Source organism: Oncorhynchus tshawytscha, linkage group LG20, assembly GCF_018296145.1.
Source record: "Oncorhynchus tshawytscha isolate Ot180627B linkage group LG20, Otsh_v2.0, whole genome shotgun sequence".
NCBI lineage: Eukaryota > Metazoa > Chordata > Actinopteri > Salmoniformes > Salmonidae > Oncorhynchus > Oncorhynchus tshawytscha.
Genome location: NC_056448.1, coordinates 35,738,623 through 35,760,541, shown reverse-complemented (window position 1 = coordinate 35,760,541; position 21,919 = coordinate 35,738,623). Strand labels below are relative to the sequence as shown.

The 21,919-nt window shown below is 43.9% G+C and overlaps 1 protein-coding gene across 6 annotated transcripts in view; it reads right to left on the bottom strand.

Annotated features, from left to right (window-relative positions):
- Window positions 1-21,919, bottom strand: part of garnl3 (GTPase activating Rap/RanGAP domain like 3) — a 183,186-nt gene that overhangs the window by 74,704 nt on the left and 86,563 nt on the right. For all 6 annotated transcript variants that reach the window (XM_042302563.1, XM_042302564.1, XM_042302565.1 and 3 more), the window contains exons 5-14: window positions 17,622-17,740; window positions 17,101-17,165; window positions 16,607-16,670; window positions 14,745-14,771; window positions 14,461-14,536; window positions 14,271-14,369; window positions 13,870-13,973; window positions 12,359-12,467; window positions 5,289-5,334; window positions 5,033-5,139 (exon numbers count right to left, since the gene is read on the bottom strand). In XM_042302563.1, the coding sequence (XP_042158497.1) occupies window positions 5,033-5,139; window positions 5,289-5,334; window positions 12,359-12,467; window positions 13,870-13,973; window positions 14,271-14,369; window positions 14,461-14,536; window positions 14,745-14,771; window positions 16,607-16,670; window positions 17,101-17,165; window positions 17,622-17,740 (816 nt within the window). The remainder of the gene's footprint in view (window positions 1-5,032; window positions 5,140-5,288; window positions 5,335-12,358; window positions 12,468-13,869; window positions 13,974-14,270; window positions 14,370-14,460; window positions 14,537-14,744; window positions 14,772-16,606; window positions 16,671-17,100; window positions 17,166-17,621; window positions 17,741-21,919) is intronic.

The following is a 21,919-nucleotide window of genomic DNA, read 5'->3' as shown; positions in this document are numbered from 1 at the left end:
TGGCACATCAATGCGAGCTGTGGCAAGAAGGTTTGCTGTGTCTGTCAGCGTAGTGTCCAGAGCATGGAGGCGCTACCAGGAGACAGGCCAGTACATCAGGAGACGTGGAGGAGGCCGTAGGAGGGCAACAACCCAGCAGCAGGACCGCTACCTCCGCCTTTGTGCAAGGAAGAGCAGGAGGAGCACTGCCAGAGCCCTGCAAAATGACCTCCAGCAGGCCACAAATGTGCATGTGTCTGCTCAAACGGTCAGAAACAGACTCCATGAGGGTGGTATGAGGGCCCGACGTCCACAGGTGGGGGTTGTGCTTACAGCCCAACACCGTGCAGGACCTTTGGCATTTGCCAGAGAACACCAAGATTGGCAAATTCGCCACTGGCGGCCTGTGCTCTTCACAGATGGAAGCAGGTTCACACTGAGCACATGTGACAGACGTGACAGAGTCTGGAGACGCCGTGGATAACGTTCTGCTGCCTGCAACATCCTCCAGCATGACCGGTTTGGCGGTGGGTCAGTCATGGTGTGGGGTGGCATTTCTTCGGGGAGCCGCACAGCCCTCCATGTGCTCGCCAGAGGTAGCCTGCCATTAGGTACCGAGATGAGATCCTCAGACCCCTTGTGAGACCATATGCTGGTGAGGTTGGCCCTGGGTTCCTCCTAATGCAAGACAATGCTAGACCTCATGTGGCTGGAGTGTGTCAGCAGTTCCTGCAAGAGGAAGGCATTGATGTTATGGACTGGCCCGCCCGTTCCCCAGACCTGAATCCAATTGAGCACATCTGGGACATCATGTCTCGCTCCATCCACCAACGCCACGTTGCACCACAGACTGTCCAGGAGTTGGCGGATGCTTTAGTCCAGGTCTGGGAGGAGATCCCTCAGGAGACCATCCGCCACCTCATCAGGAGCATGCCCAGGCGTTGTAGGGAGGTCATACAGGCACGTGGAGGCCACACACACTACTGAGCCTCATTTAGACTTGTTTTAAGGACATTACATCAAAGTTGGATCAGCCTGTAGTGTGGTTTTCCACTTTAATTTTGAGTGTCACTCCAAATGCAGACCTCCATGGGTTGATAAATTTGATTTCCATTAATAATCTTTGTGTGATTTTGTTGTCAGCACATTCAACTATGTAAAGAAAAAAGTATTTAATAAGAATATTTCATTCATTTAGATCTAGGATGTGTTATTTTAGTGTTCCCTTTATTTTTTTGAGCAGTGTAGATCATCTTTGGCTATAACAAAGATGATGGATAAATCAAGATATTTCACTGGTCTACTTAACGGGGTGCGTCTCCCATAGACACCATTGCAATAGCAGCTGTGTCTGGTCTACTTAAATCAATTACTTTTAATGAACGAGAAAAAAGCTGAGTTGGGTGTCTCGCTTCCTCTTCCTTCTCTTTGCTCTTTGCTAATTTTCGACCATTCCATTGATCCAAAATAATTTTCGGCCGCAAATTAGATAATGGATTGATATACTACATGACCCTTCAAATGAGTGGATTCTATTTCAGACACACCTGTTGCTGACAGGTGTATAAAATCAAGCACACAGCCATGTAATCTCCATAGACAAACACTGGCAGTAGAATGGCCTTACTTAAAAGCTCAGTGACTTTCAAAATGGCACTGTCACAGGATGCCACCTTTCCAACTAGTCAGTTCGTCAAATTTCTGCCCTGCTAGAGCTGCCCCGGTCAACTGTAAGTGCTGTTATTGTGAAGTGGAGACGTCTAGGAGCAACAGCTGCGAAGTGGTAGGCCACACAAGCTTACAGAACTGGACTGACAAATTCTGAAGTGCGTAGATCGTAAAAATCATCTGTCCTCGGTTGCAACACTCACTATTGAGTTCCAAACTGCCTCTAGAAGCAACGTCAGCACAATACCTGTTCATCGGGAGCTTCATGAAATGGGTTTCCATGGCCGAGCAGCCGCACACAAGCCTAAGATAACTGTGAGCAATGCCAAGCGTCAGCTAGAGTGGTGTAAAGCGCGCTGGCATTGGACTCTGGAGCAGTGGAAACTGGGTTTGGCAGATGCCAGGAGAACGTTACCTGCCCCAATGCATGGTGGAGGAGGAATAATGGTCTGGGGCTGTTTTTCATGGTTTCCGACTAGGCCCCTTAGTTCCAGTGAATGGAAATCTTAACGCTACTGCATAAAATTATATTGTAGACGATTCTGTGCTACCAACTTTGTAGCAACAATTTGGGGAAGGCCCTTTCCTGTTTCACCATGACAATGCCTCCGTGCACAAAGCGAGGTCCACACAGAAACGGTTTGTCGAGATTGGTGTGGAAGAACCTGACTGGCCTGCACAGAGCCCTGACCTCAACCACATCAAACACCTTTGTGATGAATTGGAATGCTGACTGCAAGCCAGGCCTAATTGCCCAACATCAGCACCTGCCCCAAGTCCCAGCAGCAATGTTCCAACATCTAGTGGAAAGCCTTCCCAGTTTCTCTGTTTATCTTATATGCTTAGTCACTTTAACTATACATTCATGTACATACTACCTCAATTGGCCCGACCAACCAGTGCTCCCGCACATTGGCTAACCGGGCTATCTGCATTGTGTCCCGCCACCCACCAACCCCTCTTTTACGCTACTGCTACTCTCTGTTCATCATATATGCACAGTCACTTAAACGATACCTACATGTACATACTACCTCAATAAGTCTGACTAACAGGTGTCTGTATAGAGCCTTGCTACTCTTTTTTCAAATGTCTTTCTACTGTTGTTTTATTTCTTTACACACACACACACACACACACACACACACACACACACACACACACACACACACACACACACACACACACACACACACACACACACACACACACACACACACACACACACACACACACACACACCTTTTTTTGGCACCATTGGTTAGAGCCTGTAAGTAAGCATTTCACTGTAAGGTTTACACCTGTTGTATTTGGCGCACGTGAGACAAATAAACCTTGATTTGAAGAGTGTAGGCTGTTATAGCAGCAAAGGGGGAACCAACTCTATACTAATGCCCATGATTTTGGAATCAGACGTTGGACGAGCAGGTGTTCACATACTATTTGTTGTTAATCCTCTGCTCCACGTGGAAATCCCCACAACATTCCCGCCCCCAATTCCTGATATGTATTAGCAGCGTGCGTCATTCTTCGAGGTGGAACCTAAACAAGACTTTCCGTTCTAGGACAGGAAGTACTCGAAATAGGGGGGCAGCTCTGTGGTGGGCCGTGAAGAAAGCCTAGAACTACAACCATCCAGACTTCTAACCCCACTCAACGACTATTTTGGTCACACATATCTACTTAGAGGCCTATACAAAGGAGGGGGTTGCTTTTATTCACTCTTTATGTGTGACATTATCTTAAAACACTTGTGACGTACATGTACATAGGCCTTATAAAGGTTTTACGATAAACGTTAGATGAAGTTAAACAAATTTGTCACTGCAATGCACGAGTAGAGGTGTAACAGTAGTACTGTAAACAGTAGAGGTGTAACAGTAGTACTGTAAACAGTAGAGGTGTAACAGGAGAACTGTAAACAGTAGAGGTGTAACAGTAGTACTGTAAACAGTAGAGGTGTAACAGTAGTACTGTAAACAGTAGAGGTGTAACAGTAGTACTGTAAACAGTAGAGGTGTAACAGTAGTACTGTAAACAGTAGAGGTGTAACAGTAGAACTGTAAACAGTAGAGGTGTAACAGTAGTACTGTAAACAGTAGAGGTGTAACAGTAGAACTGTAAACAGTAGAGGTGTAACAGTAGTACTGTAAACAGTAGAGGTGTAACAGTAGTACTGTAAACAGTGAGGTAACAGTAGTACTGTAAACAGTAGAGGTGTAACAGTAGTACTGTAAACAGTAGAGGTGTAACAGTAGTACTGTAAACAGTAGAGGTGTAACAGTAGTACTGTAAACAGTAGAGGTGTAACAGTAGAACTGTAAACAGTAGAGGTGTAACAGTAGTACTGTAAACAGTAGAGGTGTAACAGTAGTACTGTAAACAGTAAAGTTGTAACAGTAGGACTGTAAACAATAGAGGTGTAACAGGAGAACTGTAAACAGTAGAGGTGTAACAGGAGAACTGTAAACAGTAGAGGTGTAACAGTAGAACTGTAAACAGTAGAGGTGTAACAGGAGAACTGTAAACAGTAGAGGTGTAACAGGAGAACTGTAAACAGTAAAGTTGTAACAGTAGGACTGTAAACAGTAGAGGTGTAACAGTAGAACTGTAAACAGTAGAGGTGTAACAGGAGAACTGTAAACAGTAGAGGTGTAACAGGAGAACTGTAAACAGTAGAGGTATAACAGGAGAACTGTAAACAGTAGAGGTGTAACAGGAGAACTGTAAACAGTAGAGGTGTAACAGGAGAACTGTAAACAGTAGAGGTGTAACAGGAGAACTGTAAACAGTAGAGGTGTAACAGGATAACTGTAAACAGTAGAGGTATAACAGGAGAACTGTAAACAGTAGAGGTGTAACAGGAGAACTGTAAACAGTAGAGGTGTAACAGGAGAACTGTAAACAGTAGAGGTGTAACAGGATAACTGTAAACAGTAGAGGTATAACAGGAGAACTGTAAACAGTAGAGGTGTAACAGGAGAACTGTAAACAGTAGAGGTGTAACAGGAGAACTGTAAACAGTAAAGTTGTAACAGTAGGACTGTAAACAATAGAGGTGTAACAGGAGAACTGTAAACAGTAGAGGTGTAACAGGAGAACTGTAAACAGTAGAGGTGTAACAGGAGAACTGTAAACAGTAGAGGTGTAACAGGAGAACTGTAAACAGTAGAGGTGTAACAGGAGAACTGTAAACAGTAGAGGTGTAACAGGAGAACTGTAAACAATAGAGGTGTAACAGGAGAACTGTAAACAGTAGAGGTGTAACAGGAGAACTGTAAACAGTAGAGGTGTAACAGGAGAACTGTAAACAGAAGAGGTCTAAACCTTAGAGGTATAAACAGAAGAGGTGTAAACAGTTTGGAGAGTAAGTCCATGGTCTTACGTTTGACTAACAAAAAGTCCCTGAATTCTTGGTGGTCTGTAAACACAGGTGGTGAGGGGAGGGGAGGTCCGAACAGTGGCACACTTTCCTCAGAGAAAATCTTCAACCTAGAACACACAAAACTCTGTTATTGTTTTTCACACATACAAACTCACAGGAACACACAGAGGCCATGAGTCAATACAATACCATGGAATACATGAACACTGAATAAAATACATAACTGAAACAAAAATGAAACTAAACCCCTTCATACCTGTAACTGTCGTTCTGACTGTTGTATCTAACTAATGCAAAAATATCTGGCCGTAAAATGAAGGAAGTAACATGAACTCCCAACACTCAATACATGATTCCCAGTGGCGACCCGTCATCAAGGGCAGGTGTTGATATACAGTACCAGTCATACGTTTGGACACACCTACTCATTCAAGGGTTTTTCTTTATTTTTTACTATTTTCTGCATTGTAGAATAATAGTGAAGATATCAAAATGATGAAATAACACATATGGAATCATGTAACAACCAAAAAAGTGTTAAACAATCTAAATATATTTGATATTTGAGATTATTCAAAGTAGCCACCCTTTGCCTCGATGAAAGCGTTGCACACTCTTGGCATTCTCTCAACCAGCTTCATGCATTTCATTTAACAGGTGTGCCTTGCTAAAAGTTCATTTGTGGAATTTCGTTCCTTCTTGATACATTTGAGCCAATCCGTTATGTTGTGACATGGTAGGGGTGGTATACAGAAGATAGCCCTATTTGGTAAAAGACCAAGTCCATATTATGGCAAGAACAGCTCAAATAATCAAAGAGAAACAACAGTCCATCATTACTTTAAGCCCTCTATGGGGCAGCAGGGTAGCCTAGTGGTTAGAGAGTTGGACTAGTAACCGAAAGGTTACAGAGTTACCTCTGCTGTAGAGGATAAGTTCATTAGAGTTACCTCTGCTGTAGAGGATAAGTTCATTAGAGTTACCTCTGCTGTAGAGGATAAGTTCATTAGAGTTACCTCTGCTGTAGAGGATAAGTTCATTAGAGTTACCTCTGCTGCAGAGGATAAGTTCATTAGAGTTACCTCTGCTGTAGAGGATAAGTTCATTAGAGTTACCTCTGCTGTAGAGGATAAGTTCATTAGAGTTACCTCTGCTGTAGAGGATAAGTTCATTAGAGTTACCTCTGCTGCAGAGGATAAGTTCATTAGAGTTACCTCTGCTGTAGAGGATAAGTTCATTAGAGTTACCTCTGCTGTAGAGGATAAGTTCATTAGAGTTACCTCTGCTGTAGAGGATAAGTTCATTAGAGTTACCTCTGCTGTAGAGGATAAGTTCATTAGAGTTACCTCTGCTGTAGAGGATAAGTTCATTAGAGTTACCTCTGCTGCAGAGGATAAGTTCATTAGAGTTACCTCTGCTGTAGAGGATAAGTTCATTAGAGTTACCTCTGCTGTAGAGGATAAGTTCATTAGAGTTACCTCTGCTGTAGAGGATAAGTTCATTAGAGTTACCTCTGCTGTAGAGGATAAGTTCATTAGAGTTACCTCTGCTGCAGAGGATAAGTTCATTAGAGTTACCTCTGCTGTAGAGGATAAGTTCATTAGAGTTACCTCTGCTGTAGAGGATAAGTTCATTAGAGTTACCTCTGCTGCAGAGGATAAGTTCATTAGAGTTACCTCTGCTGTAGAGGATAAGTTCATTAGAGTTACCTCTGCTGTAGAGGATAAGTTCATTAGAGTTACCTCTGCTGTAGAGGATAAGTTCATTAGAGTTACCTCTGCTGTAGAGGATAAGTTCATTAGAGTTACCTCTGCTGTAGAGGATAAGTTCATTAGAGTTACCTCTGCTGTAGAGGATAAGTTCATTAGAGTTACCTCTGCTGTAGAGGATAAGTTCATTAGAGTTACCTCTGCTGCAGAGGATAAGTTCATTAGAGTTACCTCTGCCGTAGAGGATAAGTTCATTAGAGTTACCTCTGCTGTAGAGGATAAGTTCATTAGAGTTACCTCTGCTGCAGAGGATAAGTTCATTAGAGTTACCTCTGCTGTAGAGGATAAGTTCATTAGAGTTACCTCTGCTGCAGAGGATAAGTTCATTAGAGTTACCTCTGCTGTAGAGGATAAGTTCATTAGAGTTACCTCTGCTGCAGAGGATAAGTTCATTAGAGTTACCTCTGCTGCAGAGGATAAGTTCATTAGAGTTACCTCTGCTGTAGAGGATAAGTTCATTAGAGTTACCTCTGCTGTAGAGGATAAGTTCATTAGAGTTACCTCTGCTGTAGAGGATAAGTTCATTAGAGTTACCTCTGCTGTAGAGGATAAGTTCATTAGAGTTACCTCTGCTGTAGAGGATAAGTTCATTAGAGTTACCTCTGCTGTAGAGGATAAGTTCATTAGAGTTACCTCTGCTGTAGAGGATAAGTTCATTAGAGTTACCTCTGCTGTAGAGGATAAGTTCATTAGAGTTACCTCTGCTGTAGAGGATAAGTTCATTAGAGTTACCTCTGCTGTAGAGGATAAGTTCATTAGAGTTACCTCTGCTGTAGAGGATAAGTTCATTAGAGTTACCTCTGCTGCAGAGGATAAGTTCATTAGAGTTACCTCTGCTGCAGAGGATAAGTTCATTAGAGTTATCTCTGCTGCAGAGGATAAGTTCATTAGAGTTACCTCTGCTGTAGAGGATAAGTTCATTAGAGTTACCTCTGCTGTAGAGGATAAGTTCATTAGAGTTACCTCTGCTGCAGAGGATAAGTTCATTAGAGTTACCTCTGCTGTAGAGGATAAGTTCATTAGAGTTACCTCTGCTGCAGAGGATAAGTTCATTAGAGTTACCTCTGCTGCAGAGGATAAGTTCATTAGAGTTACCTCTGCTGTAGAGGATAAGTTCATTAGAGTTACCTCTGCTGCAGAGGATAAGTTCATTAGAGTTACCTCTGCTGTAGAGGATAAGTTCATTAGAGTTACCTCTGCTGTAGAGGATAAGTTCATTAGAGTTACCTCTGCTGCAGAGGATAAGTTCATTAGAGATCCCTCTGCCGTAGAGGATAAGTTCATTAGAGTTACCTCTGCTGTAGAGGATAAGTTCATTAGAGTTACCTCTGCTGTAGAGGATAAGTTCATTAGAGTTACCTCTGCTGTAGAGGATAAGTTCATTAGAGTTACCTCTGCTGTAGAGGATAAGTTCATTAGAGTTACCTCTGCTGTAGAGGATAAGTTCATTAGAGTTACCTCTGCTGTAGAGGATAAGTTCATTAGAGTTACCTCTGCTGTAGAGGATAAGTTCATTAGAGTTACCTCTGCTGTAGAGGATAAGTTCATTAGAGTTACCTCTGCTGTAGAGGATAAGTTCATTAGAGTTACCTCTGCTGTAGAGGATAAGTTCATTAGAGTTACCTCTGCTGTAGAGGATAAGTTCATTAGAGTTACCTCTGCTGCAGAGGATAAGTTCATTAGAGTTACCTCTGCTGCAGAGGATAAGTTCATTAGAGTTACCTCTGCTGTAGAGGATAAGTTCATTAGAGTTACCTCTGCTGTAGAGGATAAGTTCATTAGAGTTACCTCTGCTGTAGAGGATAAGTTCATTAGAGTTACCTCTGCTGCAGAGGATAAGTTCATTAGAGTTACCTCTGCTGTAGAGGATAAGTTCATTACAGTTACCTCTGCTGTAGAGGATAAGTTCATTAGAGTTACCTCTGCTGTAGAGGATAAGTTCATTAGAGTTACCTCTGCTGCAGAGGATAAGTTCATTACAGTTACCTCTGCTGTAGAGGATAAGTTCATTAGAGTTACCTCTGCTGTAGAGGATAAGTTCATTAGAGTTACCTCTGCTGTAGAGGATAAGTTCATTAGAGTTACCTCTGCTGTAGAGGATAAGTTCATTAGAGTTACCTCTGCTGTAGAGGATAAGTTCATTACAGTTACCTCTGCTGTAGAGGATAAGTTCATTAGAGTTACCTCTGCTGTAGAGGATAAGTTCATTAGAGTTACCTCTGCTGTAGAGGATAAGTTCATTAGAGTTACCTCTGCTGTAGAGGATAAGTTCATTAGAGTTACCTCTGCTGTAGAGGATAAGTTCATTAGAGTTACCTCTGCTGTAGAGGATAAGTTCATTAGAGTTACCTCTGCTGTAGAGGATAAGTTCATTAGAGTTACCTCTGCTGTAGAGGATAAGTTCATTAGAGTTACCTCTGCTGTAGAGGATAAGTTCATTAGAGTTACCTCTGCTGTAGAGGATAAGTTCATTAGAGTTACCTCTGCTGTAGAGGATAAGTTCATTAGTTACCAGCCTCAGAAATTGCAGCACAAACAAATGCTTCACAGAGTTTAAGTAACAGACATCTCAACTGTTCAGAGGAGACTGTGTGAATCAGGCCTTCATGGTTGAATTGCTGCAAAGAAACCACTACTAAAGGACACCCATAAGAAGAAGAGACTTGCTTGGGCCAAGAAACACGAGCAGTGGACATTAGACTGGTGGAAGTCTGTCCTTTGGTCTGATGAGTCCAAATTTGAGATTTTTGGTTCCAACCTTTGCCTCTTTGTGAGACGCAGAGTAGGTGAACGGATGATCTCCGCATGTGTGGTTCTCCATGAAGCATGGAGGAGGTGAGATGTTATGGGGGTGCTTTTCTGGTGACACTGGGTTTAAGGGTTTCTTTTCCATGCTTAAAATGATAAACATTCACCTGCAACACCAAGGGCCAGAAAAGGTTGAAGCTTCGACCTGAAGATCGCTGACGTCATTACTCAACCTTCCCAGTTGTCTTGAAAGCACCATAAATTCAGAGAATGCCAGACTTTGATGACTAAGTTTGATGAGAGACACAAGGACCGTCCTGTCACCTTACTGTTCAAGTGGGCACAGCATAACAAGGTGAGTTCAAAAATGTAGTGTATGCTGCTGCATAAATGATGTAATATGCCAGGGAGATATGTATACTGTAGCAAAGAGAGTAATACTAAGTGTATGTTGTGTAGTAATATGTCAGGGAGATATGTATACTGTAGATAAGAGAGTAATACTAAGTGTATGTTGTGTAGTAATATGTCAGGGAGATATGTATACTGTAGATAAGTAATACTAAGTGTATGTTGTGTAGTAATATGTTAGTAGCCCATGTGATTCACCCTGATATTTTGGTCCCTTTCCCCTCATAACTTAGCTTACTGTTCTGACTTGGTGGTGCCTATAGCCTGTTTTAGAGAAATGTCAGCATATAATATTGTAAGAGCTTTCATTGTCTGCTTATATGCCCCCTTTATTTATCCTTCAGTTCTGACTTGGTGTACAGGGAGAATACTGCAAGAACGACCAATGTTCTGAATTCTGTCGCTGTACATTTCAAAAGTGCTGAACAAATAGATATATTGGCTACGTCCCTCTTAACTCGCTCATTAATGTCTTAATCAAAATGACAGATTGCCTGTTATCCGCTCATCGTTCCCTTATGCCATAGTTTGTTCATCTCAATTGGCAGTAGAAACCACAGTTGTTTAAGCAAGTCAGCCATATCAGCAATGTTTTTAAAAAGGCAGTAAACGAGACTGAAATAATTATTTTGCTGCCAGACAAGGCTCTGCTGATAGCCAGGTGTAGCGGTGGTAAGGATTCACTCCATGATGCTGAAAATAAAGCTCTGCTGTGTTGTGTGTTGTCGATTTGCTGGCTTGCATCTAAACAAAATGTGGGAGTTTGGCTCACCAAGATTTACATGCTAAAAGCACAACTGAGGATTCAAAGAGATCTTCTGTTGAATCTGACAATTAATCTTAATGGTTGTACAGTCGTCTCAAATAAAACTGTGAAGGACCTCGGCGTTACTCTGGACCCTGATCTCTCTTTTGAAGAACATATTAAGACTGTTTCAAGGACAGCTTTTTTCCATCTACGTAACATTGCAAAAATCAGAAACTTTCTGTCCAAAAATGATGCAGAAAAATTAATCCATGCTTTTGTCACTTCTAGGTTAGACTACTGCAATGCTCTACTTTCCGGCTACCCAGATAAAGCACTAAATAAACTTCAGTTAGTGCTAAATACGGCTGCTAGAATCCTGACTAGAACCAACATTTTTGATCATATTACTCCAGTGCTAGCCTCCCTACACTGGCTTCCTGTCAAAGCAAGGGCTGATTTCAAGGTTTTACTGCTAACTTACAAAGCATTACATGGGCTTGCTCCTACCTATCTCTCTGATTTGGTCCTGCCGTACATACCTACACGTACGCTACGGTCACAAGACGCAGGCCCCCTAATTGTCCCTAGAATTTCTAAGCAAACAGCTGGAGGCAGGGCTTTCTCCTATAGAGCTCCATTTTTATGGAATGGTCTGCCTACCCATGTAAGAGACGCAAATTCGGTCTCAACCTTTAAGTCTTTACTGAAGACTCATCTCTTCAGTGGGTCATATGATTGAGTGTAGTCTGGCCCAGGAGTGTGAAGGTGAACGGAAAGGCTCTGGAGCAACGAACCGCCCTTGCTGTCTCTGCCTGGCCGGTTCCCCTCTTTCCACTGGGATTCTCTGCCTCTAACCCTATTACAGGGGCTGAGTCACAGGCTTACTAGGGCTCTTTCATACCGTCCCTAGGAGGGGTGCGTCACTTGAGTGGGTTGAGTCACTGATGTGATCTTCCTGTCTGGGTTGGCGCCCCCCCTTGGGTTGTGCCGTGGCGGAGAACTTTGTGGGCTATACTCGGCCTTGTCTCAGGATGGTAAGTTGGTGGTTGAAGATATCCCTCTAGTGGTGTGGGGGCTGTGCTTTGGCAAAGTGGGTGGGGTTATATCCTTCCTGTTTGGCCCTGTCCCAGGTTGTCCTCGGATGGAGCCACAGTGTCTCCTGACCCCTCCTGTCTCAGCCTCCAGTATTTATGCTGCAGTAGTTTATGTCTTGGGGAGCTAGGGTCAGGCACAGCCAGAAGAGGACTGGCCACCCCACATAGCCTGGTTCCTCTCTAAGGTTTCTTCCTAGGTTTTGGCCTTTCTAGGGAGTTTTTCCTAGCCACTGTGCTTCTACACCTGCATTGCTTGCTGTTTGGGGTTTTAGGCTGGGTTTCTGTACAGCACTTTGAGATATCAGCTGATGTACGAAGGGCTATATAAATAAATTGGATTAGATTTGATTATTTAACAGGTTGCGCCTGCAAAAAGTAGATCTGGTCACAACTTTTCAAGCATGCAGATGGTAAAAGAAATCGCTATGTTGTTTACTTTCGCCTTGCATAGCTAATTGACACTGGCAGGGGGTACAGGCGATAATGTCCATGGTATTGTGAACGTCAGGGATGACCATTTCCTGGTTGTGCTTGATTGGCCATAAAGGAAGGATACGTGTGAAATGGGATCGGATCATGGAGGGTTTAAATGACGGAGACGCGTCCTCTCCCTCTTGGAACACTATGGTGACGATGTCATTCCCAATGTGTCTTTTCCTCTCTACCTGAAGAGAGAGAGAGAGAGAGAAGAAAATGAGATACGTCATACAATAAACAAGTTAAATAAGTGCTGAATGACATCTTATTGAGTCAGACCACACACACACACACACACACACACACACACACACTCTCCAGTCACACACACTCCAAACAGTAGCAAGTGGTAGCATTGTCTGACACGAAGACACGAAGAGGCTTTTAGGTCGTAAGGTACAAATGTTTTAGTGTAGAATGTCAATACTTTGTTTCTTATTTTTCAATAGAGGTATCTTGTCTGACTCGTTTAGGTGTGTGTGTGTACGCCTTTGTGTTTGTTTGCGTGCATCTGTGTGTATGTGTTTTTTCCTCTAGAGTAAGTGAATGGAGATTGAAAGACCAAGGACAAGAGAGTACTTCCTATTTCCTCTGCATCTCAACAACTCTGACCTTGAACAGATAAAAGACTAACTGAAAGGATATGACTGAACATCATTCTGTATGCTAGATAGTAAGAGTAACTGGAGACTAGCAATCTGATACAGAAGAGAGAGAGAGGGGGAGAGAGAGAGAGAGAGAGAGAGAGAGAGAGAGGGGAGAGAGGGCGAGAGAGAGAGAGAGAGAGAGCGAGAGAGAGAGAGAGAGAGCGAGAGAGAGGGGGGGGAGGGAGGGGGAGGAGGGAGAGAGAGAGGGAGGGGGGGAGAGAGAGAGAGAGAGAGAGAGATAGGGGAGGGAGGGAGGGAGGGAGAGAGAGATAAAGAAGGAGGGAGGGTGAGATAAGCAGAGGGGAGAGAATAAAAAGAGAGAAAGAAGGGGGTGAAAGGGTTACACGGGGGAGAGAGTGTCAGAGGTCGGAGGACTGACCCCGAGGGAGGGATGGTTACATACAGATATGTAACTCTGGAGGACTGACCCAGAGAGAGGATGGTTATATATATAGCTCTGTAGCTCTGGAGGACTGACCCAGAGGGAGGGATGGTTATATATATAGCTCTGTAGCTCTGGAGGACTGACCCAGAGGGAGGATGGTTATATATAGCTCTGTAGCTCTGGAGGACTGACCCAGAGGGAGGGATGGTTATATATATAGCTCTGTAGCTCTGGAGGACTGACCCAGAGGGAGGGATGGTTATATATAGCTCTGTAGCTCTGGAGGACTGACCCAGAGGGAGGGATGGTTATATATATAGCTCTGTAGCTCTGGAGGACTGACCCAGAGGGAGGGATGGTTATATATAGCTCCGGAGCTCTGGAGGACTGACCCAGAGGGAGGGATGGTTATATATAGCTCCGGAGCTCTGGAGGACTGACCCAGAGGGAGGGATGGTTATATAAAGCTCTGGAGTTCTGGAGGACTGACGCCATGTAAAGACAAAACAGGCACACACATACACACACACACACACACACTCATGAATGCACCCACACCTGCTGCTTGTTCTCCTTGGAGTAGGGTAGCATGGTGGAGACATGGAACATCAGCTCATGGCCCTGGTACACTGTGTAGATGGAGTTCATTCCTGTAGTGTCATCTGGAGAGAGAGAGTGAGAGAGATAGAGAGGGGGAGGGGGTGGAGCGAGAGGGGGTAGGGAGAGGAGGGTTGAGAAGGATAGAGCAGTGGGAGCAGAAGATGAAGGAGGAGAGGGAAGAGTGTTAGAGAAAGAAAGAGAAAGAGTCATCTTAAAAGAGGGAATGTGAATGAAAGACATCTCCACGGTCTGTTGAAATGGAAAAACAATCATTAATAGCAGAACCCATGGTGTGTGTGTGTGTGTGTGTGTGTGTGTGTGTGTGTGTGTGTGTGTGTGTGTGTGGGGGGGTGTCTTACTCTTGGTATCCAGCCCACCACGGTAGCCTGCCCAGCCCTGCAGGGAGATGGTGTCACCCAGGAGGTTAAGGAACTTATCGAAGCTCTGGCTCCCAGTCTCTGAAGGAACAGATGAGAGAGCAGAGGTCAAACTACAGCTCATACGACATTGATACTTCAATACCTATTACTCACAATAATAGTGACTTACCGTTGCTAAACATCTCGTCGTCTGTGAGCTGTCCATCTTTGGCATACAGGACACCGAATTTGAAGTTGACAGAACCCTGACAAATGATAAGACAGATATATTGTACATCTAAAGGGCCACTATCCCCTAGTGTTAAATTATAACTTAACTTCTATAATTTGCCAAAACCAGAAAAACAACCCCGGTAGAAAAGGAGAAGGAAATCTCTAGAAATCTCTAGCTCAACACCAATATCTACAATATCCACTTCAATTATATTTATAACAGAATAAATAAATGAATACCTCTTGCTCCTCCAACACCAGTAGGTCCTATGAAGAGAAAACACACCACAGTTATCATCAGTTGACCCTCCAATGACTCCGATAACTCCCAATGTCCAATGACTCCGATAACTCCCAATGTCCAATGACTCCGATAACTCCCAATGTCCAATGACTCCGATAACTCCCAATGTCCAATGACTCCGATAACTCCCAATGTCCAATGACTCCCAAATGACTCCCAATGTCCAATGACTCCGATAACTCCCAATGTCCAATGACTCCCAAATGACTCCCAATCTCCAATGACTCCGATAACTCCCAATGTCCAATGACTACCAATCTCCAATGACTCCCAATCTGTAATGACTCCCAGATCTGTTACAGTATAGGCCTGATACCATAGAAATAGAGTTAGAACACGACTGTTATATACAGATGTAGGCTCTTAATTTGACCTGTATTATCACAACAAAATAATCCTGCAGAAACAGGACTTGAAATTTTAGCCCATCATTTTGCTCGATCCGTTTTTACTACGGAAAAGCCAGAGACAGCGAGACACCTCGATGAGACCGTGCTGCCTGCCTGGCTGCCCCCGGACGTTCTCTCCCTGCTTGACCACCTCCTTTAGATGACCACTCAAGCCATGAACTTTCTAATGGCTGTCCATCTCATGATGTTGTGAGGGTTTTTTTCTTTTAAATTGCATGTTGCTCCATTGCGCTTTGAGATGACTTTGTAATGAATAGCACTATAAAAGTTGAAGAAATTGTTATTGTTATTGCTCACAAGGCTCATCTGCATTTCTAGACCTGCTTCCACCAGATGGCGGTATTATTCCTTACACTGTCTGTCGTCTGTCACTGCCATCTGTCATCTGTCACTGTCATCTGTCACTGTCATCTGTCACTGTCGTCTGTCATCTGTCATATGTCACTGTCGTCTGTCATCTGTCACTATCATCTGTCACGGTCATCTGTCACTGTCGTCTGTCATCTGTCACGGTCATCTGTCACGGTCATCTGTCACTGTCGTCTGTCATCTGTCACTGTCATCTGTCATCTGTCACCGTCCTGCACAGCCGGTAATAGACTTGTGTTCCCTGGTGACCGGTTCATACATAAAACATCCTCCATTCAGGCTGCAAAGACGTTGGATTCCTCTTTAACTTGATTGAATGGCCTGTTGGTGGAAAGAAACAGGAAAAATACACCTACTGTCTTAATAAAACATTATTTTCCACCACCATGCTAGAGTGGCTAATGCTACTTCCTGATGTTGTCCACCGCGTTCAGCCAGGGGTAAACAACAGACTCATGAGGTGTGCACCATCCGTAAGTTTTCAGCCAGGGGTAAACAACAGACTCATGAGGTGTGCACCATCTGCCACCTGCCTAATAGCGGCAGTCCAGGCTACTGCATTTGCTGTGGTGCAGGAACAAACACTAAAAAAGTGATCAAATGAAGATCCTACATCTGTTTCTTTCTGGCTGATACAGTGTGATCTCACCTTCTGTATCTCTGTAGCTGACACAGTGTGATCTCACCTTCTGTATCTCTGTGGCTGACACAGTGTGATCTCACCTTCTGTATCTCTGTGGCTGACACAGTGTGATCTCACCTTCTGTATCTCTGTGGCTGACACAGTGTGATCTCACCTTCTGTATCTCTGTGGCTGACACAGTGTGATCTCACCTTCTGTATCTCTGTGGCTGACACAGTGTGATCTCACCTTCTGTATCTCTGTGGCTGACACAGTGTGATCTCACCTTCTGTATCTCTGTGGCTGACACAGTGTGATCTCACCTTCTGTATCTCTGTGGCTGACACAGTGTGATCTCACCTTCTGTATCTCTGTGGCTGACACAGTGTGATCTCACCTTCTGTATCTCTGGGTTGAGAATCTCCCTCGGGCCTTTCTCAAACCTGTCCAGGTTCATCGCACTGCAGGGGGAGGAGAGCAGAGGATAGGAGGAGAGGAGGAGAAGGAGAGGAAGAGGAGGAGAAGAAGAAAAGTTCAGGAGAAGAGAAAAGATAAGTGTTCAAAGACAGGTTTACATCTTGTACGTCCAATCTATTCCATAATTATCTTAAAGCATATTTTCATGTTGTTGTTCATTTAAATACAACAGACTACATATCCACAACAAATTTATCCATGTGTTTTTACCCTGATTCCTTGGTTATATCTTAGCCTGGTCCCATGTCTGTCTCTCTCCATCCCTTTCTTTCTCTCTCTCTCTGTCTTGCCAATATGTGACAATGACCATAGGGGTTGGCAAGACAGCACCAACAGATCTGGGACCAGGCTAGTCAGTACAATCAACTGTATGAAACAACCAGTATATTGAATGGCATCCTGAGCAGTTCTCACCTTAAGATGGATTTGACTGATAGTGTTTTGGTGGGGCTGTATGGCAGACTGATCTTCAGAGTTCCCTGGGGGAGAGGAGAGGAGAGGAGAGGAGAGGAGAGGAGGAGAGAGGAGAGGAGAGGAGAGGAGAGGAGAGGAGAGGAGAGGAGAGGAGAGGAGAGGAGAGGAGAGGAGAGGAGAGGAGAGGAGAGGAGAGGAGAGGAGAGGAGATTATCTCAGGTGTGGATGTGGAAAGTAGTCATCATGATTAGTCTAATCATCTATCTGAACAGAAGACGGACCTCCATCCAGACACAGATCTACAGTAAGATCAGATATGCATGTTTCACCTTAATGATCAAGGTTTTGCTATGGGGAGAGTGAGCTGATCCTAAATCTGTATCTCAAGCCAACTTCCAACAAGACCAATGCTTAAGGTGAAGGATTTTGAGAGAGTAAGCTGATCCTAGATCTGTGCAAAAAGTCCATTTGTACCAACACCAATAGGCTTTGGGAAGGGTGATCTAATTCTAGATCCTTACTGTCTTCCTCCAGAGGATGGCTCTGTACTGAGGGACCCGCTGGTTGTTCTGGTCGGACAGAACCACAGACAGGTAGAAGGGATTCTTCTCTGCATCCGTACCAATGTAGTTCTGGTGGACTGGGGGGGAAACACACAGTGTTACACACACTGTCACGCACTGTCACACACTGTCACACACTTACTAGGGAGACAGGAGAAAACATTCCCAGTTTTCGTTTTGAATTGATTTATAATTGTTTTTCTGTCGTTTGTTTATTTGTTTGTTGTGTGGTCATGAGAGTTTCTGTTCATTTCTGTCAGGAAGTCACGGTGAGGTCTAGTTTTTCCTGTATGGAATGTTGAGTAGTGTGTGCATGCATGCATATGTATCTGCTTGAATATACAGTGGGGCAAAAAAGTATTTAGTCAGCCACCAATTGTGCAAGTTCTCCCACTTAAAAAGATGAGAGGCCTGTAATTTTCATCATAGGTACACTTCAACTATGACAGACAAAAAGAGAAAAAAAAATGAATGAATTTATTTGCAAATTATGGTGGAAAAAAAGTATTTGGTCAATAACAAAAGTTTATCTCAATACTTTGTTATATACCCTTTTTTTGGCAATGACAGAGGTCAAACGTTTTCTGTAAGTCTTCACAAGGTTCTCACACACTGTTGCTGGTATTTTGGCCCATTCCTCCATGCAGATCTCCTCTAGAGCAGTGATGTTTTGGGGCTGTTGCTGGGCAACACGGACTTTCAACTCCCTCCAAAGATTTTCTATGGGGTTGTGATCTGGAGACTGGCTAGGCCACTCCAGGACCTTGAAATGCTTCTTACGAAGCTACTCCTTCGTTACCCGGGCAGTGTGTTTGGGATCATTGTCATGCTGAAAGACCCAACCACGTTTCATCTTCAATGCCCTTGCTGGTGGAAGGAGGTTTTCACTCAAAATCTCACGATACGTGGCCCCATTCATTCTTTCCTTTGTCCTGGTCCCTTTGCAGAAAAACAGCCCCAAAGCATGATGTTTTCACCCCCGTGCTTCACAGTAGGTATGGTGTTCTTTGGATGCAACTCAGCATTCTTTGTCCTCCAAACACAACGAGTTGAGTTTTTACCAAAAAGTTATATTTTGGTTTCTTCTGACCATATGACATTCTCCGAATCTTCTTCTGGATCATCCAAATGCTCTCTAGCAAACTTTAGACGGGCCTGGACATGTACTGGCTTAAGCAGGGGGACACGTCTGGCACTGCAGGATTTGAGTCCCTGGCGGTGTAGTGTGTTACTGATGGTAGGCTTTGTTACTTTGGTCCCAGCTCTCTGCAGGTCATTCACTAGGTTCCCCTGTGTGGTTCTGGGATTTTTGCTCACCGTTCTTGTGATCATTTTGACCCCACGGGGTGAGATCTTGCGTGGAGCCCCAGATCGAGGGAGATTATCAGTGGTCTTGTATGTCTTCAATTTCCTAATAATTGCTTCCACAGTTGATTTCTTCAAACCAAGCTGCTTACCTATTGCAGATTCAGTCTTCCCAGTCTGGTGCAGGTCTACAATTTTGTTTCTGGTGTCCTTTGACAGCTCTTTGGTCTTGGCCATAGTGGAGTTTGGAGTGTGACTGTTTGAGGTTGTGGACAGGTGTCTTTTATACTGATAACAAGTTCAAACAGGTGCCATTAATACAGGTAACGAGTGGAGGACAGAGGAGCCTCTTAAAGAAGAAGTTACAGGTCTGTGAGAGCCAGAAATCTTGCTTGTAGGTGACCAAATACTTTTTTCCCACCATAATTTGCCATTAAATTCATTAAAAATCCTACTATGTGATTTTCTGGATTTTCCCCCTCATTTTGTGTCATATTTGAAGTGTACCTATGATGAAAATTACAGGCCTCTCTCATCTTTTTAAGTGGGAGAACTTGCACAATTGGTGGCTGACTAAATACTTTTTTGCCCCACTATATGTGTGAGTGTATGTGCGTATGTGTGCATGTGCATGTGTGTGGGTGTGGATGTGTGCGTGCATGTGGGTCATACACAACAGAACCGCTTCACATTCAGCGCCCTCTCTACCTGGTTGACACGGCAACGTATTCAGACCTAACACTGACCAGAACCCCGAAACCCAATTAAAAACAGGAACTCTGCCTTCTCTCGCCCCCTCTCTCTTCATCCCTTTCTTTCTTTCTCTCCATCTCTCTACATCCCTTTCTTTTTCTCTCTACATCCCTTTCTCTCTCTCTCCACCTCTCTCTCCATCCCTTTCTCTCCCTCTCTTACATCCCTTTCTCTCTCTCTCTCTCTCCCATCCCTTTCTCTCTCTCCATCCCTTTCTCTCCATCCCTTTCTCTCCCTCTCTACATCCCTTTCTCTCTCTCTCTCTCTCATCCCTTTCTTTCTCTCTCCACCTCTCTCTACATCCCTTTCTTTTTCTCTCTACATCCCTTTCTCTCTCTCTCTCTCCACCTCTCTACATCCCTTTCTTTTCTCTCTACATCCCTTTCTTTTCTCTCTACATCCCTTTCTTTTCTCTCTACATCCCTTTCTTTTTCTCTCTACATCCCTTTCTTTCTCTCCCTCTCTCCATCCCTTTCTCTCTCTCTCTCCCACCTCTCTCTACATCCCTTTCTCTTTATTCTCTCTCTCTCCACCTCTCTTGGACATCCCTTTCTTTTTCTCTCTTCCCTTTCTTTCTCTCCCTCTCTATATCCCTTTCTTTCTCTCCCTCTCTATATCCCTTTCTCTCTCTCTCTCTCCACCTCTCTCTACATCCCTTTCTCTCTCTCTCTCTCCACCTCTCTCTACATCCCTTTCTTTTTCTCTCTACATCCCTTTCTTTCTCTCCCTCTCTATATCCCTTTCTCTCTCTCTCTCTCTCTCCACCTCTCTCTCCATCCCTTTCTTTCACTCTCTCTCTCCACCTCTCTCTCTCTCCATTGATTTATTTCTCTCTCTCTCCATCTCTTTCTCTACTCATTGTTCCCCTGACTCCCTCTATGAAAGGTATTTATTCTGATTTGAATCAGTTCACTTGGACATAGACTTGGGGCCTTGTTTTGTTCTGTGTTTAAAAAGTATAAGACCCCCCACCCACCTAGCTGAGAGATAGAAGGAAGAAGGAGGGAAGGAAGGAAGGGGGTAATGCATTTTTAACGACCACCATGACTAGGCTCTCAGGAGGCTGCTGGCTGCTCATGTTGACTAGGGAGCCAGTCAGATGCTAATGTTGTTATCTCCCAGCGTGTGTGTGTGTGTGTGTGTGTGCGTGAGAAGTGAGCCTCTGCCCACCATCTTCCTCTGACTGTCTGCTTCTTTCTGGGTTGTGCTGGGCTGTGTCTGCAGGTCCACTGTAGCTATGGAAGGATCTATGGGATTCACCCTGCCAGCTGATAAACTACCATTAAACTAGGAGCGAGGGTAAGGACTTTACCTGACCATGTGACCTGACCAGGAAAGAGTCCTGGCCCTACAGTCTGTATACTGGTCAGGTCACATGGTCTGGAAAAAGTCCTGACCCTACAGTCTGTATAGTGGTCAGGTCACATGGTCTGGAAAAAGTCCTGACCCTACAGTCTGTATAGTGGTCAGGTCACATGGTCTGGAAAAAGTCCTGACCCTACAGTCTGTATAGTGGTCAGGTCACATGGTCTGGAAAAAGTCCTGACCCTACAGTCTGTATAGTGGTCAGGTCACATGGTCTGGAAAAAGTCCTGACCCTACAGTCTGTATAGTGGTCAGGTCACATGGTCTGGAAAAAGTCCTGACCCTACAGTCTGTATAGTGGTCAGGTCACATGGTCTGGAAAAAGTCCTGACCTTATGTAAAGCATATGGCATTGACTACTCACTTAGAAAAAATGGTTACAAAATAGTAAAGTTGTCCACATAGAACCCTTTTTGGTTGTAGATAGCACCTTTTAGTGCACGTGTGTACCTGTGTGCGCGTGTGTGAGTATGTCAGACCTGGGTTTATATAATATTTAGCGTATTTCAATTCATTTTACAGATATTTGAAGGTGTTTAGAGTGTTGAAATATTTTTATTTGAGAAAGTAGCTGAATATTGCAATGTACAGTTTTTGAAAATACTCAAATACATTTATTCAAACAACCTGATCTCATAGTTGTTCATAGTTTCACTATGAAATTCATTGTAATATGGATGAATTTTTTACGAATGAATTCAGTGTGGTTTCAGGGTTAATACCGTAGTGGTTACAGGGTTAATTCGGCGTGGTTACAGGGTTAATTCAGCGTGGTTACAGGGTTAATTCCACGTGGTTACAGGGTTAATTCAGGGTGGTTACAGGGTTAATAC